We start from the raw sequence: 22,168 nt of genomic DNA on the forward strand, positions 1-22,168 counted from the left end.
TCTGTCTGTCTGTCTGTCTGTGTCTGTCTGTCTGTCTGTCTGTCTGTCTGTCTGTCTGTCTGTCTGTCTGTCTGTCTGTCTGTCTGTCTGTCTGTCTGTCTGTCTGTCTGTCTGTCTGTCTGTCTGTCTGTCTGTCAAGTCGTTATGTCTGTCTGTCTGTCTGTCTGTCTGTCTTCAGGCTGACAAGACGTTATGTTGTATGTCTCTCCTTCAGGCTGACAAGACGTTATGTTGTATGTCTCTCCTTCAGGCTGACAAGACGTTATGTTGTATGTCTCTCCTTCAGGCTGACAAGACGTTAGACTGTATATATAGGAAGTAAACTCAGCAAAAAAAGAAACGTCCTCACTGTCAACTCCGATTATTTTCAGCAAACATAACGTGTAAAAATTTGTATGAACATAAGATTTAAAAACTGAGACATAAACTGAACAAGTTACACAGACATGTGACAAACAGAAATGGAATAATGTGTCCCTGAACAAGGGGGGGGGTCAAAATCAAAAGTAACAGTCAGTATCTGGTGTGGCCACCAGCTGCATTAAGTGCTACAGTGCATCTCCTCCTCATGGACTGCACCAGATTTGCCAGTTCTTGCTGTGAGATGTTACCCCAATCTTCCACCAAGGCACCTGCAAGTTCCCAAACATTTCTGGGGGAATGACCCTAGCCCTCACCCTCCTATCCAACAGGTCCCAGACGTGCTCAATGGGATTGAGATCCGGGCTCTTCGCTGGCCAAGGCAGAACACTGACATTCCTGTCTTGCAGGAAATCATGCACAGAACGAGCAGTATGGCTGGTGGCATTGTCATGCTGGAGGGTCATGTCAGGATGAGCCTGCAGGAAGTGTACCACGTGGGAGGAGGATGTCTTCCCTGTAACGCACAGCGTTGATTGCCTGCAATGACAACAAGCTCAGTCCAATGATGCTGTGACACACCGCCCCAGACCATGACGGACCCTCCACCTCAAAATCAATCCCGCTTCAGAGTACAATCCTCGGTGTAACGCTCATTCCTTCGACGATAAATGCGAATCCAACCGTCACCCCAGTGAGACAAAACCGCAACTCGTCATTGAAGACCACTTTTTGCCAGTCCTGTCTGGTCCAGCGACGGTTGGTTTGTACCCATAGGCGACATTGTTTCCGGTGATGTTTGATGAGGATCTGCCTTACAACAGGTCTACAAGCCCTCAGTCCAGCCTCTCTCAGCCTATTGCGGACTGTCTGAGCACTGATGGAAGAATTGTGCATTCCTGGTGTAACTCGGGCAGTTGTTGTTGCCATCCTGTACCTGTCCCGCAGGTGTGATATTCGGATGTACCGATCCTGTGCATGTGTTGATACACGCGGTCTGCCACTGCGAGGATGATCAGCTGTCCGTACTGTCTCCCTGTAGCGCTGTCTTAGGCGTCTCACAGTACGGACATTGCAATTTATTTCTGCAGTCCTCATGTCTCCTTGCCTAAGGCACATTCACACAGATGACCAGGGAGTCTGGGCATCTTTCTTTTGATGTTTTTCAGAGTCAGGCCTCTTTAGTGTCCTAGGTTTTCATAACTGTGACCTTAATTGCCTACCTACTGTTATTGTCGTACTGACCATTCCACAGGTGCATGTTCATTAATTGTTCATTGAACAAGCATGGGAAACAGTGTTTAAACCCTTTACAATGAAGATCTGTGAATTTATTTGGATTTTTACGAATTATCTTTGAAAGACAGGGTCCTGAATGGGTCCATATGATGTTCAGACGGGTACTGTATATAGGAAGTATATGATGTTCAGACTGGTACTGTATATAGGAAGTATATGATGTTCAGACGGGTACTGTATATAGGAAGTATATGATGTTCAGACTGGTACTGTATATAGGAAGTATATGATGTTCAGACTGGTACTGTATATAGGAAGTATATGATGTTCAGACTGGTACTGTATATAGGAAGTATATGATGTTCAGACTGGTACTGTATATAGGAAGTATATGATGTTCAGACTGGTACTGTATATAGGAAGTATATGATGTTCAGACTGGTACTGTATATTTTGGAAGTATATGATTTTCATACTGGTACTGTATATACGAATGCAGTTTCCCATTCATTCCTCAAAGAGAGCTTCCCCACGTTTGATCACACATCTTTGCATGCAGACTGCGTGTCTCCCTTTATGATATGATTTGAAGCTTATGCTGCCAGTGGAGGGAGAAAAGTGGCATTCTGAGACTTGCATTAGCCATCATGATGCTTCTGCCTCCCTGTTTGACTTCCAAGGTAGCACCATTCACACAGCCGAGCGCACACACACACACAGCTGAGCAGCCAGCACTCTGTGCTCGTGGACTCTTTGCATTTGAAGTGGGTGCATTGGAAGGTTTAGTCCCTGTCAGAAAGCAGCGTGAGTGTCTAACATCAAAGCTAGAGCCGCTTTCTCCGCTTAACACCAAACCCCTCTGCTGGCAGTGTGATAGTGGGAGGGAGGGCAGGGATGGCAGGGAGGGGAGGGAGGGAGGGAGGGAGGGGGAGGGAGGGAGGGAGGGGAGGGAGGGAGGGAGGGAGGGAGGGGTGGGAGCGAGGGAGGGAGGGAGGGGGGAGGGAGGGAGGGAGGGAGGGGAGGGAGGGGTGGGGGGGAGGGGAGGGAGGGAGGGAGGGGGTGGGAGGGAGGGAGGGGAGGGAGGGAGGGGAGGGAGGGCGGATATGCTCCCTCTGATATCTGCATTCTCACAGGAGCATACTGAGGAGAACTAACTGTTTTATGTGGGGTTTTTAGGTAACCAATCATCACTTGTTTGTTCCCAAGAAAAAAAGGCTTTGCATTGCTTTTTATTATGAGCTGCAATTCTTAGCTGTTTTTTTTCTCCAACCTTTATTTAACTAGGCAAGTCAGTTTAAGAACAAATTCTTATTTACAATGACGGTCTACCCCTGCAAAACCCTCCCCTAACCCGGACGACGCTGGGGCAATTGTGCGCAGCCCTATGGTACTCCCGATCACGGCCGGTTGTCGAACTAGGGTCTGTAGTGACACCTCTATAGCACTGAGATGCAGTGCCTTAGACCGCAGCGCCACTCTGGAGCCTTGGAGGAGGAGTTTATGCTGGTTTCCATTGTCTCACTTTTTTTTTTAGTATGAAATACTAGGAAAGCAGATGCAGGCGAGGGTATATTTGTTTTACGATGGGGTGAATGATGTCAGATGTGGAGGTGTAAATGATTTTCCTCTGCTTACTTTAGAAACATTTCAACCATAGCACGCAAGGTTTGGGGTGGGGGGGAAATAGATGTTTCCTGTCAAGCATTTCCAAGTTTAATTTTGAGAGCGTACACAAGGTTATCATGTATTGGCACGTCTCGTGGTTAATGGAGTAATGTTGTTTCCATTATGAGTTCTGTCATATTATCTGTTTGCTTGACCCAAAACAGTATCTTTTTTTCTGTCTTGGGCTGTTGTTTCATTGGATACATCTTGTCTGTATCCCAAATGGCAGCCTATTCCCTACATAGGGCACTACTTTTGCCTGTAGACCTACGTGATATGCTTCTCTAAGTAACTATATTAAAATCAATAACCTTGACAGATAATGAAACCATTGGCTTTCATGGACTTAATTGAGGTTTTTCATAAAAATCTAAGCAGAGGAATCTTGTCGAAATTGCTTTAAATCTTTTACAGTAATGTTTCTAATTTATTCTGAATGTTAAACCACATTACGACTTGTTTGCCAGTGGAGTACAGTCGGTAATCCGTCTTAGGCCATTTTGAAAGGGCGGGGCAGTTTCCCCACGGTTTCCATTGATGCACGTACATAGTTTGATCAAAGGTCAGGAAGTAGGGATGTTAACCGTTAATGAATTAGCAGCCAAATCCATTTGACCGGCCATGCTTATTGGTCTATAGGTTAATTAGCATACTTTTGTGGAATTAAGTTGGCGCGCGTGTATTTCTGTTAGTCGTCATTAGGATTGCACATTTTGGGGAATATTCAGAGGTGGAAACTTTCTGTGGGAATTAATGGGAATATGGGAATTAACAGGCAAATTAAATTAAATATGCAAATTAATATTAATACCATTTAAATGTAGATGTTTTTTTGCATTGGATATATTTACCATATCATATGGAGACAGAAACATAAACCGTTTACCTTATCATGAGTATACATAATTGCAAATGATTAAATCCTTCCAATATAATTAATTAAATTATTAAAATAATAAATGTAGTTACAAATTGAACTTTGATTAAATGAGTTGACTCTTCACATGGGATGATTTCACTGAACATCAAAAGAAAGTGAATATTGAATGATCCCCATTGATCCATCACATCTCCCAAAAATGTTTTCAACATGCATCTGTAAAATGAAACTAGAAACTAAAGCTTTGGTTCTTCCTCTCAGGCTTCCATGTCTTCTCCCTGGACCTCCTCAATGTCCACCTCTTGAACATCAAACTCTGACGCCTCATCTTCAGTCACTTTCCAACCTTGTTGAGGATGGCTCATTGTCAGGCTCAAAAAGCCTCAAATTTGCCCAGATGCCAAAATGTTTTCAACCCTTGTATTGATTGGTCAGCCTGTTGCATGCTTTGGTGTTTGTTCCCAAACAAAGACCAGTTGCGCTCTGAGGCGGCTGATGTTGGTGGGATTTGGAGGATGATGGAGGCAACAGGGGAAAGAGATCTTCAGATCCACAAAGTCCCCTCCACCAGGTGGCTGATGAGATATGTTGGCACGACTGCCATACTGCATCTCCAGACTGCTAAGAACCTTGCCCTCATCCAGGCCAAGGTGGCGAGACAAGTTAGTGATGACAAAATAGGCATTGTTGACCTCTTCACTAGACAGGATGCTCTTGCCAGCATACTTGGGGTCCAACATGTACACTACAGTGTCTGTGGGCTTCAGGCAGAAGTCTTCAGGCTTTTTGATACATTTCAGAACTGCAGTTTCCTCTGCTTAGAGCAACAGTGAGATGGGCAGGGCAAGCAGAGTCTGAACATCAGACAGGATGGCATTGTTTCCCTCAATTAGTGCAATGGCTACTGCTATAGGTTTCAGGAGTTTCAGGCTGCTTACCACTCTCTCCCACAATACATAATCCAGGAGGATCCTCTTGATGTGGTTGTCCATATCGGCAGACTGTGATATGGCCATTTCTTGGAAAGACTCCTTCCCCTCCAGGAGACTGTCAAACATGATGACGACACCACCCCAAAGGGGTTTTTCTGGGCAGCTTCAATGTGGTGCTCTTATTCTTCTCACTTTGCTTGGTGAGGTAGATTGCTGCTATAACTTGATGACACTTCACATACCTAACCATTTCCTTGGCTCTCTTGTAGAGTATATTGATTGTTTTCAGTGCAATGATGTCCTTGAGGAGCAGATTCAATGCATGAGCACAGCCAATGGGTGTGATGTGAGCGTAGGACTCCTCCACTTTAGACCAAGCAGCCTTCATGTTCACAGCATTGTTTGTCACCAGTGCAAATACCTTCTGTGGTCTCATTGATGACTGCCTTCAGCTCATCTGCAATGTAGAGACTGGTGTGTCTGTTGTCCCTTGTGTCTGTGCTCTTGTAGAATACTAGTTGAGGGGTGGAGATGATGTAGTTAATTATTCCTTGCCCACGAACATTCGACCACCCATCAGAGATGATTGCAATACAGTCTGCTTTCGCTATGATTTTCTTGACCTTCACTTGAACTCTGTTGAACTCATCCAGCAAATGAGTAGATAAAGCATGTCTGGTTGGAGGGGTGTATGCTGGGCGAAGAACATTCAGAAATCTTTCCCAATACACATTGCCTGTGAGCATCAGAGGTGCACCAGTTGTATACACAGCTCGAGCAATACATTCATCAGCATTTCTCTAACTTCGTTCCTCCATTGAGTCCAAAAAACTTCTGATTCCAGGAGGACCATGAACTGTTGCTATCGATAAGGTGTCTGATTAATAATTTTCACCTCGAAGAGAGGGACTTTTGTCAGAGGTTGCTTGTTGTGGACACTGAGGGAACTTTATGCACTTGGCCAGATGATTCTGCATCTTTTTTTGCATTCTTCACATATGATTTGGAACAGTATTGTACACAACTTTTCCTTCTACATTAGTTGCAGTGAAATGTCAGATAGTGCCAGTGGCATTTTCCTGTAAAGATTAGAAAAAAACAAATACAATTCCACGTACAGATAAATAGTTAAGCAGTTAGATTAAACAACTCCTTTGTAAGATAAATGTTTTAAAATGAAACATGTATGGAAACAGGTGAATTAACACTCCTCAGTTAGCAGGCTCAAGCAAGCTAAAACCCACATGGTAGCAAAAACTAACTAGCAGAAATTGTTAACAAGTTGGAAATGATTTAAACACACTTTGCCGTAGGCTACTAGTTAATAGTTAAACAAAAAATAATGTATGTCATATAAAATATATTCACCCCACCCAGTATTGTAATCAAAACTTACCAGAAAGCATGTTGTCCTTGGCTCAGACAGTGTAGTAGTGTGGGCTCAATAGCATCTCATTAGTGTGCAAGATCTTGAGCATCAGCTGTGCATGTGATGGAAGTGTGCACTGCACATGTGATAGAGAAATATTCCCGTGGAAAATTTCCCTGAAAAATTCTAAACATTTACGGGAAAGTTTCTCACCCTTTGCAACCCTAGTCGTCGTGCATTTTTAAGTATCACGCGCACAGCATACAGAGCCAAGTTTGAGGAGTGGAATAGCCTACCATATGTCAAGCCTGCTGTTGGAAGCCCTGTCATTGCGGAACAAATAGCAATTCTAAATGCGATCGCGTGGTAAAAACGTTGGTGGCCACAAAGAAATAAGAGCTTTTTGAAATTTCTTAATCTCATCTCGTAAAGCGCGCCTCCCATTCGCCATTCGGATGCATAGGCTATAGCCTGCCTTTCATTGACTATCAGCCGATCACCCACCACTGAGCTTGGGCAGTATAATTGTTTGAAACCTGAACGTTTTACTCTACTTCAAATAAGGAGGCATGTCCTACCTCAATTAAAAGGAGCCTTGCGAAAATCCATCCATAGAAACATATAGGCAATTATTGTATAAAGACTTAAATCCATTCCTCATGCCATTAATCTGAATTTCTCTCCTGTTCTATTGGTTTTTATATCATCTTTCTTTCATTGTCCAGAAGCCAAAGGCACAATCCTAGTCATATAAGCAAGCCATCGTGGTAGTTGCTATTAGATTAGAATTTTCATCTCTGTACTATGAAACCGCTCAAATTAGGTTTGCTGTTTAGAACTGTGCTTTCCCCTAATTGCATTTTGGGTTAATGTTTGAAAATGACGTTTTTATTTTCTGCGTCATTACAGGAGTTTCATGTTCAATAATAGGTTATAGCCTTTTGACTGTAAGACTGTAGGCTTGCTATTGTTGCATGTCTCCATTTAAGCTCTTAAAGAAACATTTCCGGTCTTTGTGTGCATGCATAGTATCAGAGAGGAAGAGGCGAAGCAAGAGGTATCACTCTCGCCAAAATAAGTCCAATGTGTTTATATGGGTTTATTTTGGGCCTAAGCTTGTCCACGAGACGGCCTACAGGGAGGAGGTGAGGGCGTTCGGAGTGTGGTGTCAGGAAAATAACCTCACACTCAACGTCAACAAAACTAAGGAGATGATTGTGGACTTCAGGAAACAGCAGAGGGAACACCCCCCTATCCACATCGATGGAACAGTAGTGGAGAGGGTAGCAAGTTTTAAGTTCCTCGGCATACACATCACAGACAAACTGAATTGGTCCATTCACACAGACAGCATCGTGAAGAAGACGCAGCAGCGCCTCTTCAACCTCAGGAGGCTGAAGAAATGCGGCTTGTCACCAAAAGCACTCACAAACTTCTACAGATGCACAATCGAGAGCATCCTGGCGGGCTGTATCACCGCCTGGTACGGCAACTGCTCCGCCCTCAACCGTAAGGGTCTCCAGAGGGTAGTGATGCACAACGCATCACCGGGGGCAAACTACCTGCCCTCCAGGACACCTACACCACCCGATGTTACAGGAAGGCCATAAAGATCATCAAGGACAACAACCACCCGAGCCACTGCCTGTTCACCCCGCTATCATCCAGAAGGCGAGGTCAGTACAGGTGCATCAAAGCTGGGACCGAGAGACTGAAAAACAGCTTCTATCTCAAGGCCATCAGACTGTTAAACAGCCACCACTAACATTGAGTGGCTGCTGCCAACACACTGACACTGACACTGACTCAACTCCAGCCACTTTAATAATGGGAATTGATGGGAAATGATGTAAATATATCACTAGCCACTTTAAACAATGCTACCTTATATAATGTTACTTACCCTACATTATTAATCTCATATGCATACGTATATACTGTACTCTATCATCGACTGCATCCTTATGTAATACATGTATCACGAGCCACTTTAACTATGCCACTTTGTTTACATACTCATCTCATATGTATATACTGTACTCGACACCATCTACTGTATCTTGCCTATGCTGCTCTGTACCATCACTCATTCATATCATATCCTTATGTACATATTCTTTATCCCCTTACACTGTGTATAAGACAGTAGTTTTGGAATTGTTAGTTAGATTACTTGTTGGTTATTACTGCATTGTCGGAACTAGAAGCACAAGCATTTCGCTACACTCGCATTAACATCTGCTAACCATGTGTATGTGATAAATAACATGTGATTTGATTTGTCTTTCCGCCTTTGGACGACTCCCATTGTTAGGGCGGAAACATAAGCATCTCGTCACTATATCTCTGATTGTGTTTTCTGTTGGTTATGTCATTTTACTGTTTGGGAAATGTGTAACAATTTCTTGTCCAGTTAATTAGTCGGCAGCAAAATTGTCCGAAATTTGCACCCTCACCAGGAAGGCATTTTCCCCCAGCCAGTCACAATCCAGCATGTGTCAGGTCTGCACACATGAACACGTCAGAGAGACGTTCTTTAGGTTAACTGATGATATGACTGGGTATCCAGACTCACTCGCACCCTGTTGCCAAATTCCATTGATTGATAGGTTTACTACACTCATTGTGTGCTCCCTCTCTGGCCTCCAGGTCACCAGGCTGTTCGTTATGGCACACACCTGTCACGTGCGTGTCATCAGACTCACCTAGACTCCATTATCTCCCTGATTACCTTCCCTATATATGTCACTCCCTTTGTTTCCTTCCCTAGACCTTCTGTTCCAGTGTCATATCTGTGCGTTGTTTGTGTTTCTTGTTTTGTATTTAGTTGCGTTTGTTTATTATAACACTCACTCCCTGAACTTGCTTCCCGACTCTCAGCGCACTCGTTACACTCAGTAAAATGTCATTATTAATAATCACATTAACACAAGGACCACCATAGGCCAACGGCCACCAACGTTTGATTTTGTAAAAGTAAAAAAATGTACATACAAAAAAAATCTATGTCCTCCTCTTTCCCTGACTTAAATTATTTTATTTTATTTTACACCTTATCCTTATTTGTCAGATTAAAAGAAAAAAAATCACAAACAGAAGAGCCTTTGGACCTGTTTTTTTTCACACCTACTGTATTCCTAACTTAAAAACCTCTTACGGATCAGACCCTTTTTTTTCTTCTTCAATTTTCACCGAAAATTACATACCCAAATCCAACTGTCTGTAGCTCAGGATCTGTGCACGGTATGCTTGATACCATTTGATGCTTGATACCATTTGAAGTTTTTGAAAATGTGAAATTAGGAGACTATAACACATTAGATCTGGTAAAAGATCATACAAAGAAAAACTGTGTTTGAAATGCATCTTTGAAATGCAAGAGAAAGGCCCGAAATGTAATATTCCAGGTTAGGCACTATTTAGATGTAGGCCACTAGATGGCAGCAGTGTATGTGCAAAGTTTTAGACTGATTCAATGAACCATTGCAGTTCTGTTCAAAATGTTGTATCAAGACTGCCCAATATGCCTAATTGGTTTATTAATACATTTTCAAGTTCATAACTGTGCACTCTCCTCAAACAATAGCATGGTTTTCTTTCACTGTAATAGGAGAAATAATGACAAATGGATGAATGAGCAATAATTGTTCACCTTACTTCACAATTGAATTTAAATTAGGCCAAACTGAATGATGAGGGTGAAGAGGTTGATTTAATTTAGAACAACAATATTGTAAGAATGAGTTTGTGTTATGCCTATTTATCAGTGTTGGAGCTCATGTTAATAATTTGACTGGGCACGATACCATTCTCTTTGACAAAGCAGGACCTTTATTTAACATGGCAAGTCAGTTAAGAAGAAAATCTTATTTACAATGACGGCCTACTCCGGCCAAACCTGGACGATGCTGGGCCAATTGTGCCCTGCCCTATGGGACTCCCAATCACGGCTGGATGTGATACAGCCTGGATTCGAACCAGGCATCTTGCACTGAGATGCAGTGACTTAGACCACTGCGCCACTCGGGAGCCTATTACTAATCACAGTTATTGTAAGGGAAGCAAAAACATGCTGTGTGTTGCAGTAGGCCTTTAGAATAATGCAAAACATATCCTTGACTCTATCCAACTTGATGAGCAGGAATTAGACGATGCCAGTCAGCCTGCACAGCCGGCCCATTGAAACCAAAACGAATTTCACACATAAGAGTTAGCCTATAGACAAGATTACATTGACAATAATCTGATGAGTGACACTATTAGGGAAAGGAGCATCACTTTATCAAATCCTCCTTCAGAGTCACATGCAGGTAAAATCGTTTAGATTTCTATATAGTATCAGAAAGATCATATTCTGCTGTTTCTATGACCTTTGTCAGCTCTATTTCCAAATGTAACTTTTTCCAAGAATAACCGTGCTGTCCATGCATTCAGCACATGATCACTCATGCGGCAGCATTGCTCTGGCTACTAAGCAAAAAACTAGTAACATAATAAACTTAACATTTTAAATATGCTATTCTGTCATCCATGGATGAATGGGTGACAGAAACCAGAATCATATATAAACTGATAATGGTGCATGTGACTTCAGTGAAATGAATGATGAGGAGGTTGATTGAATTTGATTGATCTGAATGATGAGGATGATTTGAATTTAGAACAATAGTGTAATTATGATAAAGAATTGTGGGCGGTATCACAACTCAGGATAAGACCCAGATGCAGACACAGGAGGTTTGGTTCTCAGAATATTTATTATCACAAAGGGTAAGGCAAAATGGCAGGTGGAAGGCAAGCAGAGGTTCGTAAAATTAGTGCGAAGGCAACACATGGAAAACACTTTGGGATGACTGTTACGCAGGTATAAATACACAGGGGATAATGGGGAAAAATGGGAACAGCTGGTGGGGGGTGGACAAGCACAAGACAGGTGAAACAGATCAGGATGTAACAGGCGGTCTAATTCGTTTATTATGAAAGGCTGGAAATTGTACATAATTTCCCCTCGGAGAGTCAAATCAGACAATGAGGTCAACATACTACAATGTGTGTTGTTGTCAATGGCAAGCTGAACTAAACGAATGGACGCAGAATTTAGATGAGTTGGAGTGAGATGTAGGATCAGATATTGAGCTTGAAATCAACGTTGCTGATCAAGAGTCTTCATTTGATTCTGATGTTGACATCGCACCTCCACCTCCGATGCCTGAGCCTCGTCGCAGAAAAAAACTAAACAGAGCCAACTGCCGCGGTGAGACAGGAGTCTGGGTCTGGGAGGAATGACACTGTTTGGGTAGAGAAGAGTGATGCATGTATGTGACATGCAGATGTTGCATCACATCTGAGATTGTACTGTTGCTCATGAGCACAGAAAAGGAAGCAGTACATGGGACATGTCTAAGGATGAACTCTAAGCAGTGATGGCCCTCTTGCATGTTTGTGGTGCGTACGGTGGAAAGAGCATGGATGTGGAGTCATTTTGGTCTGATAGGTGCAACACAACCGCTTCAGAGAGATTATGTGACACCTGCGGCAGGTGCACACAAAACAAGGCCCATGAAATTAATGTGCAGTGCAATCGATCTGTTTGTGGGGCTTGCTCACACAAAGCCCCGAAGCTGTGCGCTGACTGTGGACCCAAAGCATAAAAAGACCAGATTGATTCATTAAAATTTCATGCATAAAGGCATGTCCGATACAATCAACAAATGACTGTTTTTATATATTGTCATGAACATGAATATATGTATTTTATTTTTGCTATTCATTCTCTACTGGATGTCATAAGGTGAATGCACCAATTTGTAAGTCGCTCTGGATAAGAGCGTCTGCTAAATGACTTAAATGTAAATGTAAATGTTTACAGTTGTTCTGGTGCTTTTGTTTAGGAATATAGCACATAGTTTCACCTGTGACCTGGATGGTTATATTATTATTTATTTATGTATTATTATTATTATTATCTTTTTCATTTCTACTTTGTTAAAATAGTTTATAACTCTACTAATAGAATCTACAAATAAAGTAGATCAAATTGATTACTCTGTAATGGTTTTATTGGAAGGGAAATGAAAATAAGCTATAGGTCTACATGTTTCCTAGGACTTTGTAGAATTATACAAAACATATATCTTATATTTCCACAAATATTTCTTCATGCAATTAATCCTTTATAATAGTTGATGCACTATTTATCAAGCGTTTGGCGCTTGTGTTTGCTGTACCTTGCGGGTTGATGCATGTGCTGAAGGCGATGCCCGACATAGTTCTCAAGCGGGTACTTCTAGGCATAAAGGCGGTGCTAGTGTTTATCTCCATGTAATATCACTGATTTGTAAGATTTATGGTCTGTCTATCAAGAAGTTCCAATTCTACTCCAGCGGTTGTCTAATGTAATGAATAAATAATAATACATTTAAATTATAACATGATTTTAATTGAAAGACAATAGCAAAGTGCAAAGTATGTTGGTTAGTTCTGGCTCAGCCCTGGTCCATTCCCCAGGGTTTATTGTCTAGTTGCAATCAGTTTGGTTAGTTCTGGCTCAGCCCTGGTCCATTCCCCAGGGTTTAGTGTCTAGTTGCAATCAGTTTGGTTAGTTCTGGCTCAGCCCTGGTCCATTCCCCAGGGTTTAGTGTCTAGTTGCAGTCAGTTTGGTTAGTTCTGGCTCAGCCCTGGTCCATTCCCCAGGGTTTAGTGTCTAGTTGCAGTCAGTTTGGTTAGTTCTGGCTCAGCCCTGGTCCATTCCCCAGGGTTTAGTGTCTAGTTGCAGTCAGTTTGGTTAGTTCTGGCTCAGCCCTGGTCCATCAGTTTGGTTAGTTCTGGCTCAGCCCTGGTCCATTCCCCAGGGTTTACCGTCTAGTTGCAGTCAGTTTGGTTAGTTCTGGCTCAGCCCTGGTCCATTCCCCAGGGGTTAGGGTTGTCTAGTTGCAATCAGTTTGGTTAGTTCTGGCTCAGCCCTGGGTCCATTGCAGTTAGTTTGGTTAGTTCCTCAGGGTTTAGTGTCTAGTTGCAGTCAGTTTGGTTAGTTCTGCAGCCCTGGTCCATTCCCCAGGGGTTAGTGTCTAGTTGCAGTCAGTTTGGTTAGTTCTGGCTCAGCCCTGGTCCATTCCCCAGGGGTTAGTGTCTAGTTGCAGTCAGTTTGGTTAGTTCTGGCTTGGTCCATTCCCCAGGGTTTAGTGTCTAGTTGCAGTCAGTTTGGTTAGTTCTGGCTCAGCCCTGGTCCATTCCCCAGGGGTTAGTTGGGTTTAGTGTCCAGTTGCAGTGCAGTCAGTTTGGTTAGTTCTGGCTCAGCCCTGGTCCATTCCCCAGGGTTTAGTGTCTAGTTGCAGTCAGTTTGCTCAGCCCTGGTCCATTCCCAGGGTTTAGTGTCTAGTTGCAGTCAGTTTGGTTAGTTCTGGCTCAGCCCTGGTCCATTCCCCAGGGTTTAGTGTCTAGTCAGTTTGGTTAGTTCTGGCTCAGCCCTGGTCCATTCCCCAGGGTTTAGTGTCTAGTTGCAATCAGTTTGGTTAGTTCTGGCTCAGCCCTGGTCCATTCCCCAGGGTTTAGTGTCTAGTTGCAGTCAGTTTGGTTAGTTCTGGCTCAGCCCTGGTCCATTCCCCAGGGTTTAGTGTCTAGTTGCAGTCAGTTTGGTTAGTTCTGGCTCAGCCCTGGTCCATTCCCCAGGGGTTAGTTTGGTTTCAGTGTCCATTCCCCAGGGTTTAGTGTCTAGTTGCAGTCAGTTTGGTTAGTTCTGGCTCAGTTTTAGTGTCCAGTCAGTTTGGTTAGTGGTCTGCAGTCAGTTTGGTTAGTTCTGGCTCAGCCCTGGTCCATTCCCCAGGGTTTAGTGTCCAGTCAGCCTGGGGGTGGTTAGTTCTGGCTCAGCCCTGGTCCATTCCCCAGGGTTTAGTGTCTAGTTGCAGTCAGTTTGGCAGTTCTGGCTCAGCCCTGGTCCATTCCCCAGGGTTTAGTGTCTAGTTGCAGTCAGTTTGGTTAGTTCTGGCTCAGCCCTGGTCCATTAGGGTTTAGTGTCTAGTTGCAGTCAGTTTGGTTAGTTCTGGCTCAGCCCTGGTCCATTCCCCAGGGTTTAGGGTCTTGTCAGTTTGGTTAGTTTGCTCAGCCCTGGTCCATTCAGTTTGGTCTAGTTGCAGTCAGTTTGGTTAGTTCTGGCTCAGCAGGGGTTTAGTGGTGCCATTCTGGCTCAGCCCTGGTCCATTCCCAGGGTTTAGTGTCTAGTTGCAATCAGTTTGGTTAGTTCTGGCTCAGCCCTGGTCCATTCCCCAGGGTTTAGTGTCTAGTTGCAGTCTTTCTGGCCCAGCCTGGTCCTTTCCCAGGGGTTAGGGTTTAGTTGTCAGTTTGCTCAGCCCTGGTCCATTCAGGGTTTAGTGTCTAGTTCAGTTTGGCTCAGCCCTGGTCCATTCCCCAGGGTTTAGTGTCTAGTTGCAGTCAGTTTGGTTAGTTCTGGCTCAGCCCTGGTCCATTCCCCAGGGTTTAGTGTCTAGTTGCAATCAGTTTGGTTAGTTCTGGCTCAGCCCTGGTCCATTCCCCAGGGGTTAGGGTGTTAGTTGCAGCCCTGGTCCATTCAGTTTGGTTAGTTCTGGCTCAGCCCTGGTCCATTCTGGCTCAGCCCTGGTCCATTCCCCAGGGTTTAGTGTCTAGTTGCAGTCAGTTTGGTTAGTTCTGGCTCAGCCCTGGTCCATTCCCCAGGGGTTAGGGTTTAGTGTCTAGTTGCAGTCAGTTTGGTTAGTTCTGGCTCAGCCCTGGTCCATTCCCCAGGGTTTAGTGTCTAGTTGCAATCAGTTTGGTTAGTTCTGGCTCAGCCCTGGTCCATTCCCCAGGGTTTAGTGTCTAGTTGCAGTCAGTTTGGTTAGTTCTGGCTCAGCCCTGGTCCATTCCCCAGGGGTTAGGGTTTAGTGTCTAGTTGCATCAGTTTGGTTAGTTCTGGCTCAGCCCTGGTCCATTCCCCAGGGGTTAGGGTTTAGTGTCTAGTTGCAGTCAGTTTGGTTAGTTCTGGCTCAGCCCTGGTCCATTCCCCAGGGTTTAGTGTCTAGTTGCAGTCAGTTTGGTTAGTTCTGGCTCAGCCCTGGTCCATTCCCCAGGGGTTAGGGTTTAGTGTCTAGTTGCAATCAGTTTGGTTAGTTCTGGCTCAGCCCTGGTCCATTCCCCAGGGGGGTTTAGTGTCTAGTTGCAATCAGTTTGGTTAGTTCTGGCTCAGCCCTGGTCCATTCCCCTAGTTGCAATCAGTTTGGTTAGTTCTGGCTCAGCCCTGGTCCATTCCCAGGGGTTAGGGTTTAGTGTCTGTCTCAGTTCTGCAGTCAGGGTTTGGTTAGTTCAGTTTGGCTCAGCCCTGGTCCATTCCCCAGGGGTTAGGGTTTAGTGTCTAGTTGCAATCAGTTTGGTTAGTTCTGGCTCAGCCCTGGTCCATTCCCCAGGGTTTAGTGTCTAGTTGCAGTCAGTTTCAGTTCTGGCTCAGCCCTGGTCCATTCCCCAGGGTTTAGTGTCTAGTTGAAATCAGTTTGGTTAGTTCTGCTCAGCCCTGGTCCAGCCCAGGGGTTGTCCTTTCCCCAGGGGTTAGGTTGCAATCAGTTTAGCCCTGGTCCATTAGGGTTTAGTGTCTAGTTGCAATCAGTTTGGTTAGTTCTGGCTCAGCCCTGGTCCATTCCCCAGGGGTTAGGGTTTAGTTGCAATCAGTTTGGTTAGTTCTGGCTCAGCCCTGGTCCATTCCCCAGGGTTTAGTGTCTAGTTGCAGTCAGTTTGGTTAGTTCTGGCTCAGCCCTGGTCCATTCCCCAGGGTTTAGTGTCTAGTTGGCAGTCCATTCAGTTTGGTTCAAGTTCTGGCTCAGCCCTGGTCCATTCCCCAGGGTTTAGTGTCTAGTTGCAATCAGTTTGGTTAGTTCTGGCTCAGCCCTGGTCCATTCCCCAGGGGTTAGGGTTTAGTGTCTAGTTGCAATCAGTTTGGTTAGTTCTGGCTCAGCCCTGGTCCATTCCCCAGGGGTTAGGGTTTAGTGTCTAGTTGCAGTCAGTTTGGTTAGTTCTGGCTCAGCCCTAGCCCTTGTCCTTTCCCCAGGGGTTAGGGTTTAGTGTGTAGTTGCAGTCAGTTTGGTTAGTTCTGGCTCAGCCCTTGTCCTTTCCCCAGGGGTTAGGATTTAGTGTCTAGTTGCAGTCAGTTTGGTTAATTCTGGCTCAGCCCTGGTCCATTCCCCAGGGGTTAGGGTTTAGTGTCTAGTTGCAGTCAGTTTGGTTAGTTCTGGCTCAGCCCTTGTCCATTCCCCAGGGTTTAGTGTCTAGTTGCAATCAGTTTGGTTAATTCTGGCTCAGCCCTGGTCCATTCCCCAGGGTTTAGTGTCTAGTTGCAATCAGTTTGGTTAGTTCTGGCTCAGCCCTGGTCCATTCCCCAGGGGTTAGGGTTTATTGTCTAGTTGCAATCAGTTTGGTTAGTTCTGGCTCAGCCCTTGTCCATTCCCCAGCGATTAGGGTGACCTCCGGCCCTTCAAATGAGCTTCCCATCAGTCACACAGTACACACACACCACAGCATAGCCACAGGAAGTAGGGGTGCTGAGGGTGCTGCAGCAACCCCCTGGAAAATCTGAATTACAATAAAATGTTCAGAAGCATATATATTATATACAGTTAAATACATATTTTTCAGTATTCACCCCCCCCTCTTCCTTCCATCCCTATAGAGAGAGGAAATCGAAGAAAGCGAACAGAGGAAGCCGACACTAGTGAGATCTGTGTGTGACTGTCTACTGCAGGGGTGTCAAAGTTATTCAGCCCCTGGGGCTGCATTCGATCTTCAACTGGGTCCGGAGGGCCACACTGACAATGTGTTATATTTCCTCTGTGTCAAAATGTGCAAGAAATAGTCCTCCATCTATCGTTTTGGGATTTTCGATGTTCCTTGACTGTCTAGATTTAATTTCAGTGATTTATTAGCAAGCTGGACACAGTCAAGAAACTGTATTCATGTAAGTCCATTATTTATTTACTCAAACCACCCACGGCCAGATTGGGACCCCCTTGTGGTCCGTCTGTTTGACACCCCTATTGTGTGTAGTGATGCCTCGGCAGTGTGATGGTAGATGCAGGAAGCTGGTTTTATGTGTCTCCCTGTCTGCTCTCTATTGAGGGCTAATGTCCATTCACTGTGATGGACGGCTATTGTTGGTGACATTTGATTTACTTTTCTGTTCGTCTTGCCCCCTCCTCTCTTCCTCCCTTTCCCCCCTTTCTCTCTCTCAATTCCTTCTAGCTCTCTCTCTCGTTTCTCACCGTGCTTTCTTCCTTTCCTTCTCTTTATTCCCTCCTCCTGCTCTTCCCCCGCCCTCCTCCTCCTCCTGCTCTCCACCCTCCCCCTCCTCCTCCTGCTCTTCCCTCTTCCTCCTCTTCTTGCTCTTCCCCCTCCCTCCTCCTCCTTTTGCGCTCCACCCTCCCCCTCCTCCTCCTGCTCTCCACCCTCCCCCTCCTCCGCCTACTCTTCCCTCTTCCTCCTCTTCCTGCTCTTTCCCCTTCCCTGCTCCTGCTCTTCCCCCTCCCTCCTCCTCCTCCTGCTCTCCACCCTCCCCCTCCTCCTCCTGCTCTTCCCTCTTCCTCCTCTTCCTGCTCTTCCCCCTCCCTCCTCCTCCTCCTGCTCTCCACCCTCCCCCTCCTCCTCCTGCTCTCCACCCTCCCCCTCATCCTCCTGCTCTCCACCCTCCCCCTCATCTGCCTGCTCTTCCCTCTTCCTCCTCTTCCTGCTCTTTCCCCTTCCCTGCCCCTGCTCTTCCTCCTCCTCCTCCTGCTCTCCACCCTCCCCCTCCTCCTCCTGCTCTCCACCCTCCCCCTCCTCCTCCTGCTCTTCCCCCTCCCTCCTCCTCCTCCTGCTCTCCACCCTCCCCCCTCCTCCTGCTCTCCACCCTCCCCCCTCCTCCTGCTCTCCACCCTCCCCTCCTCCGCCTGCTCTTCCCTCTTCCTCCTCTTCCTGCTCTTCCCCCCTCCTCCTCCTCCTGCTCTCCACCCTCCCCCTCCTCCTCCTGCTCTTCCCTCTTCCTCCTCTTCCTGCTCTTCCCCCTCCCTCCTCCTCCTCCTGCTCTCCACCCTCCCCCTCATCCTCCTGCTCTCCACCCTCCCCCTCATCTGCCTGCTCTTCCCTCTTCCTCCTCTTCCTGCTCTTTCCCCTTCCCTGCTCCTGCTCTTCCCCCTCCCCCTCCTCCTCCTGCTCTTCCCTCTTCCTCCTCTTCCTGCTCTTCCCCTCCCTCCTCCTCCTCCTGCTCTTCCCTCTTCCTCCTGCTCTTCCCTCTTCCTCCTCTTCCTGCTCTTCCCCCTCCCCCCTCCTCCTCCTGCTCTTCACCCTCCCCCCTCCTCCTCCTGCTCTTCCCTCTTCCTCCTCTTCCTGCTCTTCCCCCTCCCCCCTCCTCCTCCTGCTCTTCCCTCTTCCTCCTCTTCCTGCTCTTCCCCCTCCCCCTCCTCCTCCTGCTCTTCCCCTTCCTCCTCTTCCTGCGCTTTCCCCTTTCCTGCTCTACCCCCTCCCTCCTCCTCCTCCTGCTCTCCACCCTCCCCCTCCTCCTCCTGCTCTTCCCTCTTCCTCCTCTTCCTGCTCTTCCCCCTCCCTCCTCCTCCTCCTGCTCTCCACCCTCCCCCTCATCCTCCTGCTCTCCACCCTCCCCCTCATCTGCCTGCTCTTCCCTCTTCCTCCTCTTCCTGCTCTTTCCCCTTCCCTGCTCCTGCTCTTCCCCCTCCCCCCTCCTCCTCCTGCTCTTCCCTCTTCCTCCTCTTCCTGCTCTTCCCCCTCCCTCCTCCTCCTCCTGCTCTCCACCCTCCTCCTCCTGCTCTCCACCCTCCCCCTCATCTGCCTGCTCTTCCCTCTTCCTCCTCTTCCTCCTCTTTCCCCTTCCCTGCTCCTGCTCTTCCCCCTCTCTCCTCCTACTCTTTCCACCTCCTAATCTTGCTCTTATCCCTTCCTCCTCTTGCTCTTTCCCCTCCCTCCTCTTCCTCCTGCTCTTCCCCCTCTCGCTTCCCCTACCTTCTCCGTCCGAGAGACAAAGACCCCAGCCGCCTCCTGTTTCCATCTCTCTCATCCCCCTCTCTCTGTCATTCGGAGGCAGTCCGTCCGTCGGCTGTGTGCGTACACTTGGCTCACACACACACACACTCTGTCTCTCCATAGTCTGAGAAGTAAGGCTACTGTGTTCTACATGGCAGGATATTGTCTTGGTTAAGGCCAGTAAAGGTAGTGGTTTGCATGTCGCCGAGGCAACACAGCTTTGTGTATTAATTAGAACCGTCCTTCCGGTCTCCTGGCTACTGGTTCTTTAAATGGAAGGACTATATCACGGTAAGGATGGCTTTTTTTGTCTTGCCGCTCTGTTCTCGTGTGGTTTAGGCTACGCTGCTATGGTTTGAGCCTGCTCTGGTTTATGCTAGGCTAGCTTGCTGAATGGAACAGCGTTTACAGTAGTATTTTCCTGTCCCCTCTGCACTGGTGTGTGTGTGTGATATTTCTGAACTCCTGTTATCTGTGTTGCTCCTGTCTTGCTAATGGCAGCCAAGTCATAAGGCCACAGAATGTGGTCAGATATGTATTACTTGGACAATTAGCACAGTATTTAATTAGCCTCATTTTTAGATCCATTTATTAGGGTGGTGATGAAAATAGTACATTATTGTATTGATTGGTTATATCATCTCTTCACCCAATCATACCGGGGACCATCAGTGACGTGTAAAACATCTGTCTCTATTGACTTTGTCTGCAGAGGGTTCATACTATATCTGGGAAAGGGCTTTACACTGCAATCCATAGTCGTTTTATTCACTCACTGACATTCTGTACAGTACTACATGTAGCCTTGATGCATTCCACTTCACAATCCGATGTTCATTTCTTCATGTCTATTACCTTCTGTTTCTGTCAACCTGCTAATGGCTGAGACTAAGGTTCTGTTCCAAATACACCCTAGTAGTGCACTATATAGGCTAAGGCTTAGGGTGCCATTTGGGACAAACGCCTGAGACACAGAACTGTCGTCCTGCAGTGTCTGTTCAGTTCCTGATCCAAGCTGTAGATAATCATGTGTCAGTCCCAGTGATAAATGGCCCTGGTCACTGCTGGGTAGTGTGTTCATGCGTGGGAGTCAGGAGGGAGGGAAGAGGGAATGAGAGAGAGAGGGAGGAGGTTAGGAGAGAGGGAGGAGGGAGGGAAGGAGAGAGAGAGGGAGGAGGGAAGGCGAGAGAGGGGGGAGGTTAGGAGAGAGAGAGGGAGGAGGTTAGGAGAGAGAGAGGGAGGAGGGAAGGAGAGAGAGAGGGAGGAGGTTAGGAGAGAGGGAGGAGGTTAGGAGAGAGGGAGGGAGGAGGTTAGGAGAGAGGGAGGGAGGAGGGAAGGAGAGAGAGAGGGAGGAGGGAAGGAGAGAGAGGGGAAGGAGGGAAGGAGAGAGAGAGGGAAGAGGGAAGGAGAGAGAGAGGGAGGAGGGAAGGAGAGAGAGAGGGAGGAGGGAAGGAGAGAGAGAGGGAGGAGGGAAGGAGAGAGAGGGAGGAGGTTAGGAGAGAGAGGGAGGAGGTTAGGAGAGAGAGGGAGGAGGTTAGGAGAGAGAGAGGGAGGAGGTTAGGAGAGAGAGAGAGAGAGAGAGAGAGAGGAGGTTAGGAGAGAGAGGTTAAGAGAGAGAGAGAGAGGAGGTTAAGAGAGAGAGAGAGAGAGAGAGAGGAGGAGGTAAGGAGAGGGAGGAGGTTAGGAGAGGGAGGAGGTTAGGAGAGGGAGGAGGTTAGGAGGGAAAGAGAGAGAGGGAGGAGGTTAGGAGAGAGAGAGGGAGGAGGTTAGAGAGAGAGAGGGAGGAGGTTAGGAGAGAGAGAGGGAGGAGGTTAGGAGAGAGAGAGGGAGGAGGTTAGGAGAGAGAGAGGGAGGAGGTTAGGAGAGAGAGGGAGGAGGTTAGGAGAGAGAGAGGGAGGAGGGAAGGAGAGAGAGAGGGAGGAGGGAGGGAGGAGAGGGAGGAGGTTAGAGAGAAAGAGGGAGGAGAAAAGGAGAGAGAGAGGGAGGAGGTTAGGAGAGAGAGAGAGGGAGGAGGTTAGGAGAGAGAGAGGGAGGAGGTTAGGAGAGAGAGGGGGAGGAGGGAAGGAGAGAGAGGGAGGAGGTTAGAGAGAGAGAGGAGAGAGAGAGAGAGAGAGAGAGAGAGAGAGAGAGGGAGGAGGTTAGAGAGAGAGGGAGGAGGTTAGTAGAGAGAGAGGGAGGAGGTTAGGAGGAGAGAGGGAGGAGGGAAGAGAGAGGGAGGAGGTTAGGGAGAGAGAGAGAGAGAGAGAGGGAGGAGGTTAGAGAGAGAGGGAGGAGGTTAGGAGAGAGAGAGGGAGGAGGTTAGAGAGAGAGAGGGAGGAGGTTAGAGAGAGGGAGGAGGTTAGGAGAGAGAGGGAGGAGGTTAGGAGAGAGAGAGGGAGGAGGTTAGGAGAGAGAGAGAGGAGGTTAGGAGAGAGAGAGGAGGAGGTTAGGAGAGAGAGAGGGAGGAGGTTAGGAGAGAGAGAGAGGAGGTTAGGAGAGAGAGAGCGAGAGAGAGAGAGGGAGGAGGTTAGGAGAGAGAGAGAGAGAGAGAGGAGGGGGAGGTTAGGAGAGAGAGGGAGGAGGTTAGGAGAGAGAGAGAGAGGGAGGAGGTTAGGAGAGAGAGGGAGGAGGGGAGGAGGGAGAGGAGAGAGAGGGAGGAGGTTAGGAGAGAGAGAGAGAGAGAGAGAGAGGGAGGAGGTTAGGAGAGAGAGGGAGGAGGTTAGGAGAGAGAGAGCGAGA

General features: G+C 46.9%; 1 protein-coding gene across 3 annotated transcripts in view; it reads left to right on the forward strand.

Moving 5' to 3' along the window:
- LOC118399008 (focal adhesion kinase 1-like) overlaps positions 1 to 22,168 on the forward strand; it is a 269,083-nt gene that overhangs the window by 37,149 nt on the left and 209,766 nt on the right. Inside the window, exon 1 of one of the 3 annotated variants that reach the window (XM_052472723.1) lies at positions 19,591 to 19,741. The exons of the other annotated variants lie outside the window; for them this stretch is intronic. Coding sequence (XP_052328683.1) covers positions 19,723 to 19,741 — 19 coding nt within the window. The 5' untranslated portion in view covers positions 19,591 to 19,722. Of the gene's footprint in view, positions 1 to 19,590; positions 19,742 to 22,168 lie in introns of those variants that run through there. 3 annotated transcript variants of the gene reach the window in all.

The sequence above is a fragment of the Oncorhynchus keta genome, chromosome 20 (genome assembly GCF_023373465.1).
Source record: "Oncorhynchus keta strain PuntledgeMale-10-30-2019 chromosome 20, Oket_V2, whole genome shotgun sequence".
NCBI classification, from domain to species: Eukaryota; Metazoa; Chordata; class Actinopteri; order Salmoniformes; family Salmonidae; genus Oncorhynchus; species Oncorhynchus keta.